This window comes from Varroa jacobsoni, unplaced genomic scaffold, assembly GCF_002532875.2.
Source record: "Varroa jacobsoni isolate VJ856 unplaced genomic scaffold, vjacob_1.0 scaffold_1080, whole genome shotgun sequence".
Classification (NCBI taxonomy): Eukaryota; Metazoa; Arthropoda; class Arachnida; order Mesostigmata; family Varroidae; genus Varroa; species Varroa jacobsoni.
This window is the reverse complement of record NW_019213982.1, coordinates 356,835-375,285: the sequence shown is the minus strand read 5'-3', so window position 1 is coordinate 375,285 and position 18,451 is coordinate 356,835. Positions and strand designations below refer to the sequence as shown.

Below are 18,451 nucleotides of genomic sequence, written 5' to 3'. Positions count from 1 at the left end.
TTATCGCGTACCAAAACGTTGGATCCGTCAATGAAGAAGTCTCTTATCGATCGTCTCCGTGGAAAAACCTATGCATCTTACTTTTTGATGCCTACGGATCAGACCAACTGCAAATAGCTGGACGGAACGGCCTACGATGAACCGCAAACTATGTCCCGCTTCGTCAACCATAACTTTGCTAAGGGTCGACATGTCAATTAAATAACTGTATGGTTATATTGAAATAAAGACCTGATATTTGCGTAGCGGGTAAAATTTCCATGGAAAGGAGCAAAAAAAAAAAAAAAAAAAAAAAATCAAAGAACTCGTATCGTTTAGAGTGGTTGGTTTGTTGGAATTGTTTATCATGTCCGCCAGTGCGTTGAATAAAATCTGCTTGCCGCGATTAATTACAGATTTGTGCGCATCCTGGGCTGGCCGATAGTCATTGAAACCCCTTACTAGCTTTGTTAGAATCGTTAGCTTTAATATTGTGGTTATTTGGCTATTTTCGTGTTTTTATAAAAACAAACGCTTACCAATCGTATTATGTCATAAACATGTGTTAAATAAAAACGTACTACCATTAGTAGTAATAAAAATTGTTCTGTTGAAAAAAGGTCGTCTACGCCTGTTATTCAGCCTATTTGTACCCTAAGTTATAAAATCAGTACTGATGCATTAACCATAAAAGCAGAGCACACTCTTTATATGCGCCATAGGTAGCATAGGTAAAGGCCATGCACGCAGAACTCAGGTTTTTTTTTTTTTCATTTAAATAACAGGGATAAATCAAAAAAGCATTTTTTTTTGCAAAGAATTCGGGTACTTTCCAAATTAACGCTATACTAATAATCATTTTGTTATGCATAGATAGCATTAGTTTTTGTTATTTGACAGACGGACTCAAAAGCTATCTTTCAACTCAGTACAGATAATTTATGTTTCATTAGAAATCAATTTTTTATCCAGCCGCTGTTGATGACCTTTTTTTGCATTCTGCCATTGTGATTTCTGCAGTGTGAGCTGGTCGAGCAGGGTCGTACTATATATACGTTTAATCTTCGCTGCTTAATATGGAGTCTTTTCATCGTCTCCTCCAATCGTCGATACCACGTATCAGCCATGATCGACAAATCAGAACTTAGTAAACATACTTACGACCTATAAGCACGATAGCTCTCTTTCTATCTGTTTAGAATAATATATTGTTGCTTCAATAGCGTCTACCGAATGATGTCGGAGTCTGCGCTTCTCCGGTGCTGCGTTGCAATTTGCTGCGAGAACGTGTCACTTTTGTAGTGTAAAAGCAGACATAAGCATACGTTTTTACGTTTCCGTCTTTGATGCCTGCTCAAATCATGCGGTACCCAATGTTTTTCTTCATTACTTTATTGAGATGAACAATTTTTATATGCATCAAGCCTATAGCTAATATTTATGTACATTAAAATAGCTTGGCTTCTATAACAGCTTCCAAGTTTTTGTTATTACCTTCGCAGCGGATTTTCCAAGAGACTTGGAGTTTCCTTCCCGGGAATTTCTGTACCGAAGTTTACGGTGTTTTTGGTAGTGGAGCCTTCACCTTAGAAGTTCGTACGACTCGCTACCTCGGCCACCGTAAGATCTTCCTAAGCACAGAAATCTTTCGACCTTCAACAACTCACTACAACTTACCTACTAAAAGCTTGGCTAGTAACAATATCCGAATGAAAAGATTAGCGTCAATATTAACATGGCGATTAATTAACCGTTATAAACTAATTTTACAGTTTTAGGACTCAGGCCTTTCAACAGGTGATAGATGCTAGCAAGCTGTTGGGCATCTTTTCCGACTATAATATTCCAATGACCTTTGCCGCTCTTTCTCGTATATTTGCTAGAACCGCATATGATATTGCATAGGGTCATCATGTGATGTCACACAAACATAATAATGAAGTGTCATCATCTCGTTTGATGGAGAGCTGCAATAGTCAACTATATGTACAAGCATGTACGTTTGCTTTTCAATTTAGGTGCATATATGCCGATGCAATATAAGCTCCTCACACAGTCTTGCAAGTGTCAACCCTCTGTGAGCCTTAGAAGGCCAGCTTTATCGGTACACACAAGCCGCCCTTCAACTTTCATCCACGTTACTTATGACTTAGTAATTCGTATTGCCGATCCTGCAGTAAATAGTAAATTATGCATACGTATGCATCAACTCAAGCACAGCTTTCGGCATTAAGTAAGTTCCTATAGAAAATTGAAGGGTTCTTTGAAAGCAAACGTCAAGTCTACTGCATCTTCATTAACTAATGCAGTAACTCGAAGGACATATATAGCTTGCCGTACGTACTGAGATGCGCCACCTATCGTTCCGCAGAACATGCCTGAATCATTCGAGCAACTTTTGTTTAGATCGTGGATGATCTTCAACTTGAAATCCCATAGCTGTTTTTCTGCGACATTGTCCAAGTCAAGGCACACACGACTAGGGAGAGGAGAGGAGAGGGGGGGGGGGGGGGCATGGGTGAAAATATTTTCAGTGTCGATTTCTACTAATTCTCTAGATTTCAGTGTCAGATCATTAATTTACTGCTGAATTTACACTGTCATGTCGTACGGAAATAAGGACGAGGGCTATAGGCTCTTTAGCTGTACGGAATATTCGCGTCAAGCGCCGAGTAAAGTTGGATGTATACGCTTAACAGTGTTGACGCGTCATTTAGATCAGCCCACCAGATTTCACAGCAGTGTGTACGCTTCAGAAAAATTGTACTTTTAAGAACATGTATTATTGCAAAATTCAGAACTCCTAATAATAGTTAAATAATACTATAAAAAAAAAAAAAAAAAACGCGCGTCTAATTTAGCTAACTAAGTTGTCTAAGGTGATCATAAGAACCCGAAATGGCAGTTGTGATTATGAGAAGATCTTCTATTAATTTAACTACCCCCACGCAGCACTTATTCAAAGTATACCGATGATTATCTTCCAAGCACTGAACGACACGTCCAACATCACGAAATGACCGCACCGCTTTGCTCATACCAATACCTATGATCATCTTCGGAAAAGATCCGTACAACTTAAGACCGTCGGTATATTATTTGTGCTTTATAAGATCGAAGAAGGAATCACGTTTACATGTCAGACTGGTTCGATGTGAGCTTTAAGCGATTAAGACAGCTCTTGTATTTAACATGGAAACAGGCACTTTTTAAGTAAATGCATGTTTAAGAACTTGAACCCCCTGTAAACTTTAAGAGAATCACCGTCTATTCACAGAATACCTAGAAAAATAGCGTTCTACATAATTTCTTACCAACTCCGCGTGCGCGCTAATTATATAGCTATGTATCTGCATTTGGTGCATTTTATCTCATGAACCCGAGGACGATAACAAGAGGCCCACAGGTGTCTTATCAAGTAATATACAGGTGACCGATAGCTGCCCAATCTGATCCATCCGAGCTCAATAGGTTTAGATACGGATGCAACAGTCACAAACAGTTTTCCGGTCTTGGCAATCTTAAGTCTTAAGGGTACTTGGTGCCTAATTAGCAGATTTTCAGCTCGACAGCTTTCGAATTTTGAAGGCCTAAAAATCGAATTCGAATGGGTCCATATGGACGATGAAGGTAATTAAGATCAATTAGAGGCGTCAGGAGCTCCTGGTGGCATAGCTTAGGATCCTTCAGTAGTCACCGAGTGCTGCAACAGAAGGCTACAAGCGTAGGTTGCTGTCAGCGCTACCCCCATGGTCCACTCACAAGGAACCTGTTCTGTTCCTAGGCCAGTTGTAGAGACATCCCCTTTTTTCAGGATAATTATCTTTCGGATCATATAACAAAAATAAGAAAACATATAGTATCACACAGGTATTTTATTTTAAATAAACTTTCCGCCTGGGATGATTATTTGAAAGACGTTCTCGTCGGAAATCAGTCGACCCATCGTACGCTTGGATTATTTTGAAATGAAGGATCTCCTACCTAGACATGCACAAACAGATTGCCCGATGATCAATGAAGCGTGATGATTAATCTCAAAAAATATACAAAGAACATTTTGGTTCATAGATGTTTTTATAATGCACCTCGTTTACGTTGTTGGTACATATCATCTATTGCTTCCTATATACATGAGGAATGTAAGGTATTACACATACCGTGGGTAACTTTTTAATCGCGATCAGACGTAATGGGAGTCAAACCGATTATCAACATTCGCAGCTTTCTCGTATATATACGACTGGGAAGTTGAATAGAAATTGGAAGACTTATCAGAGGACATAGGCATGCACGTAGTAGCTGCCTAAGGTCATTGTATTTTCCTTTGCCAGATTTGTCGTAAACGCGTAGTCGATGTGTGTGTGCTTGATAGGAACATACGGATATAGTCGTTGATCTATTCTGTGTCTGAAGTTTGCGCGACAGTTAGAAAACACAACTCGACTTTGGTCAGGATATATCCATTCACATTAAAAATGTCTAGTATAATGTAACAATTTACGGTGGGGTAAATCCCCTCAAGCTGCGGTGAGTGCCATACGTACGGTAAACAATACATCTGTAAGAACGAATAATAGGAAAACGTTAGAAACAATGTTGATCAATTTCATTTCAACATCTGCTTGAATTCATCCACTTCAAGTCAAGTCAATGTAGTATTGAATTTAACAACTCTGATGGGGAACGGACAGAAATAAAGTACTAATTTAAGACCTATATCGAAATAGAATTTTCGAGTAGAGATGTATATATATATATATATCGATTTTTCATCACCCTCAGAGAGAACACCTGCCGCTACGATGTTATAGCACTACGTAATAGCAGGGATATTATATGTACAGATATATATCAAGCATTTAGAGTAACGACTCTCAACTTTGGAGCTGGAAGTAAACAATGTGCAAAGCTATAGCATGGCCCGTCAAGATACTTATTTAAAGGTTCATATTTTCATTATCACTCACTTCTCAACTATAACTACGGCTTACCTATTTCAAATCTATATAGCTGATCTGTTTCGTTCGTTTCACAAACCGCGAGAGGGTACCGAGATCGTCTGTTACTAAAATTGTTTGCTCTGCAGCCTTTCGGTTAGTCTATTACTGCTTCCTATTTCTGCTAGCACACTTTAGTTTTACTGGTTAAGGTAATTCATTATCTCATATTTATTTTTACTGTAGGGTGACAAGTATAGTGCTTTTTGCTTTGCGTTAAGGTCCACGGGTCCTACTGCCACTCAATTTCTGTGCCTTTGTTGAATCGAAGTAGCTCATGACGCTGATAATAAGCAAGCTTAGTTCTCCAGATCCGGTGGTGATGTTGCTTGATGTTTCGAAGCGCTCCACCGCGATCCCAACGTAACATTGGCTAAGTCTGTTCTTAGACTATTTGATGACTTGGATAAAACCTTTGAAGACTTTGTACTGGAATTCTGGCCTTCCTTTGACCGGGCAAACAGCCTCTGTAAATAGACAAATAGGCAGGCAGGCAGTCAGATAGGCAGGTCGAAATGGCTAACACGAACCGGACAGAACTAGGCGACGCACAAAGCTTCAGAATTCAAAAAAAGCCGCCTTAAATCCTAGTTGCAAATGATGCTTTGCCATGTGTCAAGGCCTCCTGGTGGTGGAGGAGCAAGCCCTTCTGGTTCACGTTCGCCTAGCGTTGTCCGATCTAGCTCAATATACTTAATGAATGAAAACATCGAACGGAAACAGAACGAGACTAAATAATGCTATGGAGAGAAGCAGCGCGGGTATGGGACTACATCTTCGGTCAAGTAAACAACCCATGCCCAGCGAGCCATACATAACAATAGATTTATTACATGCGTAACAAGTACACCCATTTAATACATGTGCCACATAAAATTCATGCATGTGTGTATGTATTGTCATTCATCGATCTGTACAACACACAAGATAAATTTATCGCGAGGTTCATTTTAAGTACCGAACCCTCTTTTAGTCATTAAACATTTTTTCAGTTATTATATTGATATTTTTTTATTTTAACGTCCAAATAAATAATTTGACGTATGAATATTTACATACATGACAGATATACATTTAAATAGATGCGGGTTTTTATATTCAGGTCTGTTTCTCTGCTTCGCATTAACTGACAGTAAATAAGTGTAAATAAGCGAACGATTCTTGACTTGGGGTTTGACGACAAGCCAGCTTCTGCTATTGCAGATACGTTTGCTGGCGTGACAAAAAACCAAGAAAAGGATCGAATTGTAACCACAACAAAGCAACGGGTCGATACATCTCAGCGAAGCGTGCAAAAATATCGTACGCTTCGAGCTTTCAGGCTGGTAATTTGAGCGCAACCTGCGAGCAATGCACGGCACGTAGCTCGTAATCGCAGCAATAGCAAGTAACATGGAGATGTATAATAACAACATCACAATAGAACACATAATAAGCAAACACAGTCACACTACCAGGCGTGCAGCACGTATCATTGAGATATTTGCAGACATACAGGCGCATATAGCTACGACCTAATTAGGCACATTTTGAAACAGACAGACAGACAGACAGACGTCCTATTAGAGGACACCGACAAGCGTAATCTTAGTCTCTTCCTCTGTGCTTCCCTCGAGCGATCTAACACATCCTATAAGTAGGCGCTTGTCTTTTACAGTCGTTCGCCATCGTTACGTTGATAGCACGACTTGTGCTGACTTTATGACACCTTAACAAACGCTTGCTATATAACCCTGATTGTATAGAATCTACTTTGGAATTGATGCAAACTGCAATGCACAGCAGGTCTCTTAATGAGCCTTTTTCAGAGCGGAGCATGCACCGAAAATATCGCTATCTCTACAGTGAGACAACAAAGCCAGCTATGTAAAGATCCTACCGAGAGGCTCCAATTGATTTAATAAGCCAAAAAGAAACAAAAAAACTATTATAACGAAACGGGCAAGCACGCCATCTTCTCATTGCGATAATGACTAAATCATTTATCTGTATTACATAGCCAACGAATCAGCGAGGAAAACAGCCAATCATCGCTATTCAGTGATTATTATATACGTGTGCGTATATCCTGGGCTAGAAGTGCGTTCTTCGGCGTTGACATCGGTAGTGCTTGTTTAACAGTGGCCATTAACTATACCAAATAAATCTGTGCGCGAGTTCATTTAATATGAAGTGTTATAAGGAAGAGCAAAGAAGCAACGACGAAGACAGAAGATTTACCCAAATCTAATCGGAGCTTTAGATAGTTCCGTAGCAGAAGCAGCAGGAATCTGCCCCATAGTTTGTTTGGAAGAGACGGCGTGCGTGGCCGTAGCGAAAGACATTTATCCACGTGTTGTTGCAGTTTTAGTTCTGGGCTTTTTTGGGGGTGACATTTGGTTAGGAATCTCCAAAGGTGGAAAAATCATAGACCGAAAAGGTCAGAGAATAAACATCTTCCGGTCCTGATTGATTCTTTAAGTTGTCTTTAAGTTGCCGGTGTACCAAAGGTCTACTGGAAATTCGAGTCGACCTGAAGTTGGACGTGCTCTTCGCGAGCGCTTCGTGAATTCGACACGGTGACCGATTGTATCTGACGCATTGGTCAGCCATCGCACGACGATACCGACTGTGCGATAGCATTATCATAACGACAAGAAAGAAATCAGGTTTCAGACAAACTACGAAAAAACGTGAACTAAGGCAAAATAACAGGAAGAGGATTCTAGAGCACTAGAAGGTGGTTAAGGGTATCGGCGCGAGGATGCAGCACGGAAACGAAAGGACAATGGTACAGGTGTGTCCATGTTTACTTGCTTGCCGTAGCTGTTGCTAAAAGTAAACTATATCAGGATTCTAAGAGACCTCAACATAGATTGTATATCTCTATTAAAAGTTTTTTAGGGCTTATTTTGGTATTACAGTTAATAGCTTGAGAAATTTATTATTGGCTATTGAAAACCAGGGGGTATTAGTCTTTCAGCAGTATAATTATCTCTACCGTAGAGGGTCATTTGTCAAGTATGTCTTCTGCTATTGTTATTATTATTACTGTTACCAGATATATTTGTCAGTTCGATGGGTAAGGACGACAATGAGAGTTAAAGGTTCGTCATCGTACCACGCTAATGGTGATGCGGCCTTTCGTTAAAATTCTTTACTTAGAACTACCTAAAAGATAGATTTGTAATTTCACCGGGTACACGATTGTCTCCATAGTGATCTCATTACTGATCAGCTAGCCATTAGTGAATATAGTGATACGTGAACTTCAATGGCAGCTGTCGCTGACCAGTTTTAGTAGAGTATTGCCAACACCATTAACGTATAATTCAGTAAATTTTCATTATTAACCCCTATTTTTTGTATTATATAATACGTTGAAAACTCATATCACGGCAATCAATGTATTTAGACTGTTAAGCTTGCAAAATCAACTACATTGCGTTATATTACAGATGAAAATGGGTAGAGCTACTCACTGCGATGTGTCCGGCTAGATGACCTCTATTGCCCAAATACCTAGCGACTGAGTCTCTTTTCTTATTATTGAACCACACCTGACAAAGAAAAATTCCGGGTCCCTAGAAGAACATAGAATGAAATGAAACTATCGTTAAACCTATATGACGATACGGCAAACCACAAACTCAAGACGATTTCTATTTTAGGCTAATAGTAATTCTCGCTAAAATGAGCATTATAGCATCTCAGCATTATTAAAGAATGATCAAAATCAGAAGGAACCTGCAATCCGTAATACATTAATAGAGGGTCGTAGCTAGATAATTCACAGAGGCCTCTAATGTTAGTGCGGTACGTACTTGCAATACAAGAAAGACATTGAAAAGAAAAGCTGCGCCGACAACGACGTAGGGATCCTGGGAATACATGAAAAGGCCTACGAGCCACGGAAGACCAAGTAGAGGCACTAGAACGGCGACACCGCGTGCCCATTTGCAGGCTGATCTTACGAGATCCTCGTCCCGGGCGCTTTTTACTGTCCGCATTCGGTAGAAGACCACCGAAATCGCCAACAAATTTGTACACACTACCACCTGGAAGGTTTTCAAAGTAAATATAGCGCTGATTAATTTTACACGGCTATGGTGATTTGTCTTATTTTCTTTTGCACAGCGAATGATTATTCTCTGTAGACACATACGCGGATCTAAAGGCTAAATCCACCTAGCATCAAAAAGTACGAGAAATTTACTCCCTTTGACAAGAGAAGTTATTTCCAACGCTTTATTTTCCAACATCTGAATCCGAATCTACAATAGGTGCTAGCGCTAATTGTCAAATAACATTGATGGCCAGATGAGCTACTGGCATTTCTGATCCGATCAGATGATACGGTCCTCAGAATCAACAGATTGATAACAATGAATCGCAATAATATTGGTACAAGCATTCATTGCGTTCTTGCCGGCGTTGTTCCTCTCATGAAATACACACGTTTTAAACGAAATATTTATAGGGCTAAACTACTACCTGGATATGGGTATATGGAGCTGTTCTTGAAAAGAAATTTAGTTTATGACCGACCGTATGACAGTAGTTTATAGGAACGGAAAATTTCGTGATAAACCAAAACTCGTTGCGATGTTGTGCGCCGCGTATCCGTTCCATTGGTTCGTAAGAGAGATGCAAATTTCGCGAAATCGATTTTACTTTTCTTTTTTCATTTATATTGAACAGCTATGATGGGAGAGAATAGTTCATAGAAGATGAACGTTCGCTAGGGTGGCTGCGAGACATGGCCTAGTCCCGATAGGACCGCCAAACCTTGCCTTCGGCAAAGTTAGCTGAGCACGGTAGCCGACCGCAGCGACGAACCGGTACGAGGACGGTGGCGACAATAAGGAGGTAGAAAATTTAAAAGATGGCGAAACAAGCGAATGCCCGCAGGCGACGTCAAAGAAAAAGGATATCACTTTCAGGTTCGAAAAGCTTTGAGATTTTCCATCTTCCTTTCAAAAACCAGGTGTTAAGCGTTCTCAATCTAGAAGACGTTGTCCTGAATATAAGGTAACTTCAACAATAGATGTAAAACATACAGATTAACTAAATAAGCACGTCGACAATATAAAAAGGCAAATATTATTTTTTGCATAACTGTATGCTATGAAAAACAAGGAACATTTCGAGTACCACACTGAATTTGGTCACGTCGGCAAAATTGCATTTCGCGCATCAATCGCGTACGTGAATTTTACAAAAGACCCAAATCTCTAGTTGTATAGAGAAATGGGTCGCGTCAAAGGTGAAACGTACTGGACACGTGCAAGCTAAATGGACGCGGGCCTTAAAATTAGTGCAAGTTTGTAGTATTACAGCTATATTTTATTCGTCAAAAAGGCGGAAATATTGGGGCGCAGTTGTCATCGTAATATAAGTATCCATTCGGTAATTACTCACAGCTAGCTGTAAAGATATACATTACCTGATCACAAAATAAGAACAATTGACCCTATAAATTGCGTGAATTAATACGGTTTGGCTACAAGATATATCAGATTTAAACCCATAACTGCAAACGCGGTTACTGGCCATTGGGTCTACCTTCTAAACGTGTCCTAAAGTCCTATTTCTGAAACAACTATATCTTCATATTATAGCAATCATAGCAATTCACCTAGAGTGAATGGCGTATACACATGAAACTTAGCCGTTTTTTTTTTTAAGATGTTTGTAACATGTAGCAATTTTTGCAGAAAAGGGGCGCCATTTAAACCGTACAGTATTTTACGTCGAAGCCTTTGGCTACAAAAGTCAGTCGAACGTTTGCTGTCATCTACGACGTTAGGCCTAACCGTTTCTTCTACATCCTACATGTTAGGGGCTATGACAAAGGGAAAGAGCTTTTCACAGTACCGATGCGTAACCGTTTACCAACGACCAAGATGCCTTGCACGAGAGTATCACTCACGAAATATAAATAATTTCACATAATGCGTTCAGCATTTTCTTGGCTCGATGCGTGCTATAATACTTCAGGCATTACAAAATTTGTGTCTATTTATGTACTTAACTACAACGATTTAATCTTCAGGTATGGAAACTGATTTCACAAGCTGAGGCCTTGCACTTGCTGAGGCCTTGAGTGTGATCTCGGCTGAAAAACGAGTATACGAGAAATACAGAAATTTTGGGCGCTCGCGCCGATCGCCATAACGCACCGTTCGCCAGTGCCGGCTAAGCAGAGAAAACTTATGACCTATGTTGTACGCGAGCTTCTACCCAAATTAAACACAGATGAAATGTTCTGCATAGATAAATATTCCATAGCCGTCGATAGTTGCAAGAGTAATATAGACTGCAAATCTTCTACACAAATAGAAAAGAAAATGGAAGCACTATATTTAACAGATACAATGTGAGACTTTTATATGTTTACAAGCGTAAATCCGAAAATAGCAATCAACAGTACGGTTGATTAATTACAACCTGACACTGGGTTTTGCACGATCGGCGTAAACGTCAAATTATGTCTATTATAGCGGCTCTCAATATGAGAAGTATAAAATCGTCTCACAGACGACACTGGCTCATTCTATTGCGTTTGGTGCAAACCAGCCGTCAAAGCCGTCACTGCTCACTGTGAAGAATAAAAATAACCTAACGATTGACGTTCAGGGGACGACCAAGAAGAAGATAAACAGAAAGGCTGACTTGGACTATTTAGCTAGATCGTAAGATCAACTATCTACCAACCAGTCGATCAGGCACGGGAAAAGGGCTATATCAGTGTCCCTGCTAGTTAAATCTGATGCGTCGAATGATTGATTGCCTCATGCAAGGCAAAACTAATCGACATTGACGGAAACAGGTTAAATTGAACGATGAAGACAGAAACAGGAGTAGCTAATATTATCGTTCAGCAGTGGATCTCCGCAAGCTTCAGGCTGACCGGTCGGACATAGTTATATCACAGGATGGGGACACGTATCAATGAATGTTCAAACTAAAATACACGCACTAACTGATTTGTATCCAGTTCTCAGAAATTGTTCAGATACCAAATATCAGGGTGATAGTTGAGTAAAATAAGTGGATGAAGTTACGCAGATACGCATAACAACCAGCGGTTAATATATCATACTCTTTCAATAGATCAGCAATTACGTACATCAGATGATTGCATTTTCATTCATTAGTGCCCTCCATATTTCAGGTCACGGTGCTACAGTCATTCACCGTGATCGGGACAGAGCTAACCGTTATAGTATCTAACCGCGCACAGGTTCTTATAGCAAAATATCTGTCGAATAGTTACTCAAACACTTTTAGCTGAGCTGTCGTTCCTTTTGATTAGTGGTTTTTCCTATGCTCTAACACCCTGCCAAGCAACACCGAGCGCTGTAGCTCCCACTTTCTTATTTATTGACCGGTCTGCTTTGTATTACGAACCATAATCCTTTTATAATTCTAACTTTAGTGACTACCATAAGTCAGAGAGCTTTCGACAGCTTACAGTTGCACAGTTGTTGCTCGAATAACCGTCTGTTTTTGCTGCAGCGACTTGCAAGGAGATTTTCGCATTTGTCCGGAAGCAAAAAACAACTTGTGCTTATATTCGAGTACGCATAGAACGGGCTATTTGCATACGATAATACTATTTGTTCGATACGAATGTGGGTATGTGTGTGAGCGTCTAAGGATAGGCCGGTTATGGCTTTTTGTCGTTGCCTTTACTTAGAACGGCATTGCGTAGCTCTGGGCAGAACATCGCTTACCGATGAGTGTCCTCCACGAGCTCTCCGTTTGGTCTTTTTCCTGTATTGCCCTTCGACCCCACATGTCAGATCATACGAGATTAATGCCATGCTAGAAAGGAGTTTGGTCTTCATGTGCGTCTTTATTTTGCCTTCGTTCTGATCTGTCCTTCTCTTCTGACGCAAATGCTTCACACAGCTAACCCAGTGAACCCAAGGAAGCAAGAAGAGGAGGCTCGACGGAGAAATATGCCGCTGTTGGTTAAATCAGGGGACCATCTATATATAACTACTCACTCACATCCTCTGCCCTTTGTTCCCACGAAAGGGAAGCATCGTACAAGACGGCCAGCGAGGACTGCCTTAGAAGGATATGAAGAGGCAGGCCTGATCAGAAGGCGAAAACTACAGAAAAACTATGCCGATAAAGTGATATCGGTTTGGGACGAACCTAAAGTGATTGTAAACAAGCTCGTGTGATATTTGATAGAAAATATTTTTCTCATTTTTGATTAAGATAGAGATTTCAAAAAACAACTTCACCACCGGCCTTTGTTTCCAATAAATACGATAATAAGAGATACCATTTTTCGAATACGTATTGCCAATACGGTTAGGACCATTACTGTTATATTCATTATCTAGAAATACTCTAAAGAGCACCGAGTTCAAAGAGCGAATGGCTGTCAAGTGACTTAGTAGACTTTAAGATGGTGAGCGTTTAAACTTACATTCTCTTCTTTAGCTTTTTGATGTCTTGATAGTAAGGCGGATGGAATATACACTGTGCGGTAGCCAAATCCACAGTTAGAATTCGAGGCAATCAAGTCCAACTCAATTAAATTCTCTTCCTCGGATCAAACACTCCAGCCACCGACTTGTAGAGTAAGCTTGCTCCATCGATAACAAGAGTAGTGTTCACCGTCTCTGAACCACAAACGTTCTGAAAGTCGGAATCCACCATAGTCACAAGCCTTCACGCCGGAAGCACCGTACGCAAGGTTATCAGCCTTTCTAGAAAGCGAGAAGTTTCTTCGAGTGCGACTTTAGAAACACTTTGCCGAGTGGTTATTACGAAGAACCGGAAGGCCCTGTCATGCGCGGCTTGCTTCGAAAAAAGACTCGAAGGACCCAGAAACTTAGCAAAAGAAGCCAACATAACACTGCTATTCCCTCGATTGGTAATTGGCAGTCGCGCTTTACAAACGGCCAAAATACGCCATCCTTCTTACTCTCCTTTATTCAAACTGATGTTGAGGTTTATAGCAGCTTAAGCACGAAACAGCTGACAATTGATGATATAACTGTAGGGGATGGCAGTTATATCATTTTTTCTATTAACTACCTACGAATGTTTCTCGCATTGGATGTGTCGGAAAGGGCTAGTTAGTGGAGACGGGTTTGCATAAACCTCGTACAGCAAAAACATTGGTCAGCTAACTCTTCCCTATTGCGTCATGGCTTAAAGGGTACTCGTCGTTGGTCCGCTACCCGTCAATCAGCAGTTACCGATAAATTAACGGTGTCCCCCGTAGCGTATATGCCCACTTCTTTTTTTAACAATACGAAGGCGTTGCGGTGAACTAGAGCTGGCCTATAGGTCGGGACTCGATTGGCGTCACCGTTGCAACTCTTTCCACTATTAGCCGATCCTGGCACTGATATGATAATTTTGTTAAGATCGTCGAGAAAGCAATTTATCGAGTGGAGTTGTTCCATGACATGTGCGCGTAAAGCGAAAACAGTACCGACGGCACTAATGGCCCTGCTGCTTGTCTGTTCTGTCTCGTTGTTCTTTTCTCTTACGTTCAGTTGATAAGACAACCAGGCAGACCTTGTCTATCTGTTAATTTATTACCAAGACTATATACGACGTCTGTGATAGTGCGCTTTCAGCAGCAGGCCACATGCCGAATTTGTGTGGTCTGGACGGCATGTGGTGATTGCATTCTGTTACGCTTTTATCAATGAAAAGTGAAATCTAACAAACCGTCAAATCTCTAGATCCAAAGCCAATGCATCAGAGCAGCTCAACGCGATACAACGATACTGCTCAACTTTCCAATTACTACTTCGACTGTGAACTACAGCAGTAAGAGAATACAGCTGCCCCGGACATCGGCGACACAGATCACATTCACTCTGAGCCATTCCGCCCTTCTCCTTCGGACCTTCCGGTTCGACAACTTAAAGGAATAAAGCGCGTTCGTCGAAGCCCTCGGCGGCGGCGGTGGCGGTGAGTGCCTTTGTCAGTTTGATGATGTCCGATATCTGCTTGGCCCTTTAGCTAGTTCACTAGCTACTATCTTGACTGTAGTTCATGAAGTTGCCATAAATGCCGCTTCCGCCATCGAACGCTTCATATATAATCATGGCGGAGTTCGCCACACGCATCGCACTACTGCGCGCACCTGGGACGTGCCAGCAGGAGATAGAGAAGCCGGCACGAACCGCACCAGTCATAGATAGATACAGCTAGATAATACAGAATCAGTAACGCTGGCAGCGTTGGGCAGCTTGGCTTTTCTAAGACTTTCCAGTGCTCGCTGCAAAAGATTCTACGAAGCCGGAGGCGAACCTCGACGTTTGCTGTTGTCATCGCTAGTGACGCTGAGGACACGCCGCGGTACTGGCATTAGCTAAACCCATGAGTGATTATTCAGTACTTTGCTTCTCGGAAAGCGAAAGAGATACAAGTAGGTTACCTCGAACGGTCGCTAGATACCGTTGACGGTTACCGAACTTTACTCCGCGACAGCTTTGGCGTTGGGTTCGCAGTGTTTCTCTAGCAGCGCCAACGTAAACCTAATGAACTTCAGAGGAAACTATCATTACAAGTTCATTACTGCCACTGAACAATTTTGGCGGTTGACGCGGAATCGGCCAGAAGACGCTGCGAAAAAATGTGTTGTGCGCGCAAGGTGATTATTACGGTTATTGCCGCCATTACATCATATGTAGACATTGCGGCACGAAATTTCTGCGCGTTTAGCTTTCCCACATCTGTAGTTCCTCCGATCAAGTGAATAAAAAGCCTCTATAGTTTATTAGAGGTCCTTGACTTCTTTCGACCACTTCTGATCATCGTTATTTAGGACTAAAGAAGTACAATTTGCCTCCATATTAATTCAACTCAGCTGCTTAGAAAACGCTTCAAAGCCTCGACGAGATTAAGCAGAAGAATTTGTTTAAAAGCGTTCGGGAAAGTAGTATACGTTGTCTCTCTGTAATAGAAGCTAATTGAACCCTAGAAAGCAAGAGTACTGAACACTAAAATATTACCGATAGTCTAGGCAATTGGTAATCATTCTATTGCGGTCGGAAGAGTGATGCAACAAGAGTGGAGACTGCAATATATTCGAGTTGACTAATGTGTCAGTGCGTGACTTGGCGTGTTATACCCTGCGTATGTTGGAATAATCTGCATGTAGACATGGTGATCTGACTCGGTTAGGGCCTGTTAAGGCATTTTTTCTGTTTTTGAATCGTTTGCTGTTGTACGTCAGATCAGGGGACGTGTAGAGCAATTGATGAGCTGGATCAGTGTTTTCGCTCTGCCCAGAATGGGAGTTGGAGACATGTATAGACCGAAAGTTCCCATCACTGAAGTTGATAGAGCCAATGCAACTTGATATTCGTGTATTAATGCTGTTTCAACAAATAACTGTGGGTGGAATAGGATTAGTTAAAAGCTATAGTACGAAAATTCTACAGCAACTTACTCCGTCAACCCTAACCATACTAGGCGTAATACTAATCTTTGCCAAACTGATGCCTACCACAGTGATATTGACTAGAGCTATTCCGAGATTACTATTTTTATTCAGCGTTTGCGCCTAGGTATAATACAGATAAGAAAATAGCATCCTCATTATTAAGGTTTCCTTTTGATAGAAAATCGAAGATTCTTGAACATTGTATGCAGTACTTCATGACCATCTTTTGATAGGTACGACCGGGCGTGCGTCAACGGAGAGACCGCGGATTTGTAATGGAGTTTGTGTTGGGAGGGGTAGCTGCTGCTGGAGCGGGCTTTTTCACCAATCCCCTCGACGTAGTCAAGACCCGTATCCAACTACAAGGCGAGCTTCAGAATCGAGGCACTTATAAGGTAAGCGATGCTTTAGGTATACTTAGCTCAATTTCGTGTGTAAACATTTGCATTTATTTGTATATATATATATTTGTTTGTAGTTGCAAAGTTTCCAAAATGTAACCCCTTTTGTCATTAATATTATGATAAATATTCATAACCAGAATGATTAATTGACGAAGATCTTTGTCTACTTCTAGGTACATTACAATAATACGCTGCACGCATGCTACCAGATCGCAAAACACGACGGTGTGTTAGCCTTGCAGTCAGGCATGGGACCTGCCCTGTGGTTTCAGTTTGTTATGAACGGCACTCGATTGGGCACTTACTCGATCCTGAACAGTTTTGGCTTAACGCGAAATCATCGACACGAACTTTCTTACCCAAAAAATGTCCTATGTGGCGCTTTTTCAGGGGCGATTGGCTCCTTTATCGGCAGTCCCCTGTATCTCGTCAAAACGCAGATTCAGTCTCAATCATTGAGTCAAAATATTGCTGTAGGGTTCCAGCACAAGCATGCTAGTGTGACTCAAGCGTTTTTAAGTGTGTACCGTAAAGGGGGTTGCTTTGGTTTATGGCGTGGGGCGAATGCAGCTATGGTAAGGGTGTCCGCCGGTTCTGCCATTCAGCTATCGACATTTACCACGATTCAGGAGAAAATCATGGAGAACCCCACCATGGCGCTCTATCCGAACACATCAATACTTATTGCAAGTTTCGTAGCTGGTATTGGACTTTGCTTAGCCATGACTCCGTTTGATGTCCTCTGTACGCGTCTTTACAATCAAGGTATTGATCCGAAAACTCGTCTTGGAATTTACTATTCAGGATTTTTTGATTGTTTTATTAAAATGGCAAAAACTGAGGGGTTCTGGGGGTTCTACAAAGGCGTTGGTGCTTCTTATCTTCGCCTTGGCCCCCACACTGTTCTCACGATGATGTTCTGGACCAACCTAAAGGAGCATTACGACAAACTGACGAATGACTATGAATTTCTGGCATTAACACAACTGAGCGCGGCCAGCCCTGACAAACAAAGAAGTTTAGATAATTCAATTTAAGTAGAAATTATCAAAGCCTAGATAGCTACTGTTATCGGGTCGATTGTTCACGGTTTGGCCGTGAGCATCTCTATTAGCTCTTCGAAAAAGGCTACAATAGTGTCTGCGTCACAACGCTACATGCGGTAATACAAAGCGGTAGTATCTTTAACGTCCTGAATGAAAGGCGCTGTATAAAATGAACTTATTTTTATGTCATGAGTATTGAATCACGTCTCGATAGAAACGAGTCTGTAAATGGTGAAACGGTCAACACTACATGTACATATCACAACAGATGTATACACATATTATTTAATAAAGGAAAAGACGGTTGTTGAGGTATGGCTACGTTATTGGCTTCATTTCTTGATGTTTGGTATACCTGATCACACCAGGTAAAATCTTTAAATAATCAATTTGCGCAACTAAGGAACTTCTATGGCGGGAATTAATCAAAGGTCAGTAAATCCTAACGACTGCATAGGGAAATTTTATAGCTTATCATTTAATGGCGAAGCATTTTGTCTCTAATTGTATAAAGTTCTTCTTTCACTGTTTATTATTATGCGCTCCACAGTCGATAGCCAGTTACCGATGAGCACAATAGATCAGTTAACAATGAACGGTGCAAATTTA

At 41.0% G+C, this 18,451-nt stretch overlaps 2 protein-coding genes across 9 annotated transcripts in view; one reads left to right on the top strand and one right to left on the bottom strand.

Moving 5' to 3' along the window:
* Positions 1–3,836: 3,836 nt before the first annotated feature.
* Positions 3,837–18,451, bottom strand: part of LOC111266396 (uncharacterized) — a 52,237-nt gene continuing 37,622 nt past the window's right edge. For 3 of the 4 annotated variants that reach the window (XM_022843861.2, XM_022843859.2, XM_022843858.2), the window contains exons 20-23: positions 8,783–9,016; positions 8,441–8,542; positions 4,974–5,446; positions 3,837–4,540 (exon numbers count right to left, since the gene is read on the bottom strand). In XM_022843861.2, coding sequence (XP_022699596.1) covers positions 5,279–5,446; positions 8,441–8,542; positions 8,783–9,016 — 504 coding nt within the window. In that variant the 3' untranslated portion in view covers positions 3,837–4,540; positions 4,974–5,278. The remainder of the gene's footprint in view (positions 4,541–4,973; positions 5,447–8,440; positions 8,543–8,782; positions 9,017–18,451) is intronic. The other variant, XM_086970885.1, reaches the window with a different exon arrangement.
* LOC111266397 (solute carrier family 25 member 35) lies at positions 6,565–18,163 on the top strand. 5 transcript variants are annotated; one of them, XM_022843864.2, is made up of 4 exons: positions 6,565–7,755; positions 9,660–9,901; positions 16,626–16,787; positions 16,970–18,163. In XM_022843864.2, exons 2-4 carry the CDS (start codon positions 9,860–9,862, stop codon positions 17,831–17,833), a joined length of 1,068 nt encoding a protein of 355 aa, XP_022699599.1. In that variant the 5' UTR covers positions 6,565–7,755; positions 9,660–9,859; the 3' UTR covers positions 17,834–18,163. The 5 variants fall into 5 exon arrangements, with proteins under 5 accessions (XP_022699599.1, XP_022699601.1, XP_022699604.1 ...); XM_022843866.2 differs by lacking the exon at positions 9,660–9,901; XM_022843869.2 differs by lacking the exons at positions 6,565–7,755; positions 9,660–9,901 and adding an exon at positions 14,604–14,912.

Bases quoted from the DNA above. Each gene is read 5' to 3' on its own strand.
- LOC111266397 (XM_022843864.2), top strand. From the start codon at position 9,860: ATGCCCGCAGGCGACGTCAAAGAAAAAGGATATCACTTTCAG. The intron at 9,902-16,625 runs GTTCGAAAAGCT...ATCTTTTGATAG, and splicing joins AAAAAGGATATCACTTTCAG to GTACGACCGGGCGTGCGTCA. The intron at 16,788-16,969 runs GTAAGCGATGCT...GTCTACTTCTAG, and splicing joins AGAATCGAGGCACTTATAAG to GTACATTACAATAATACGCT.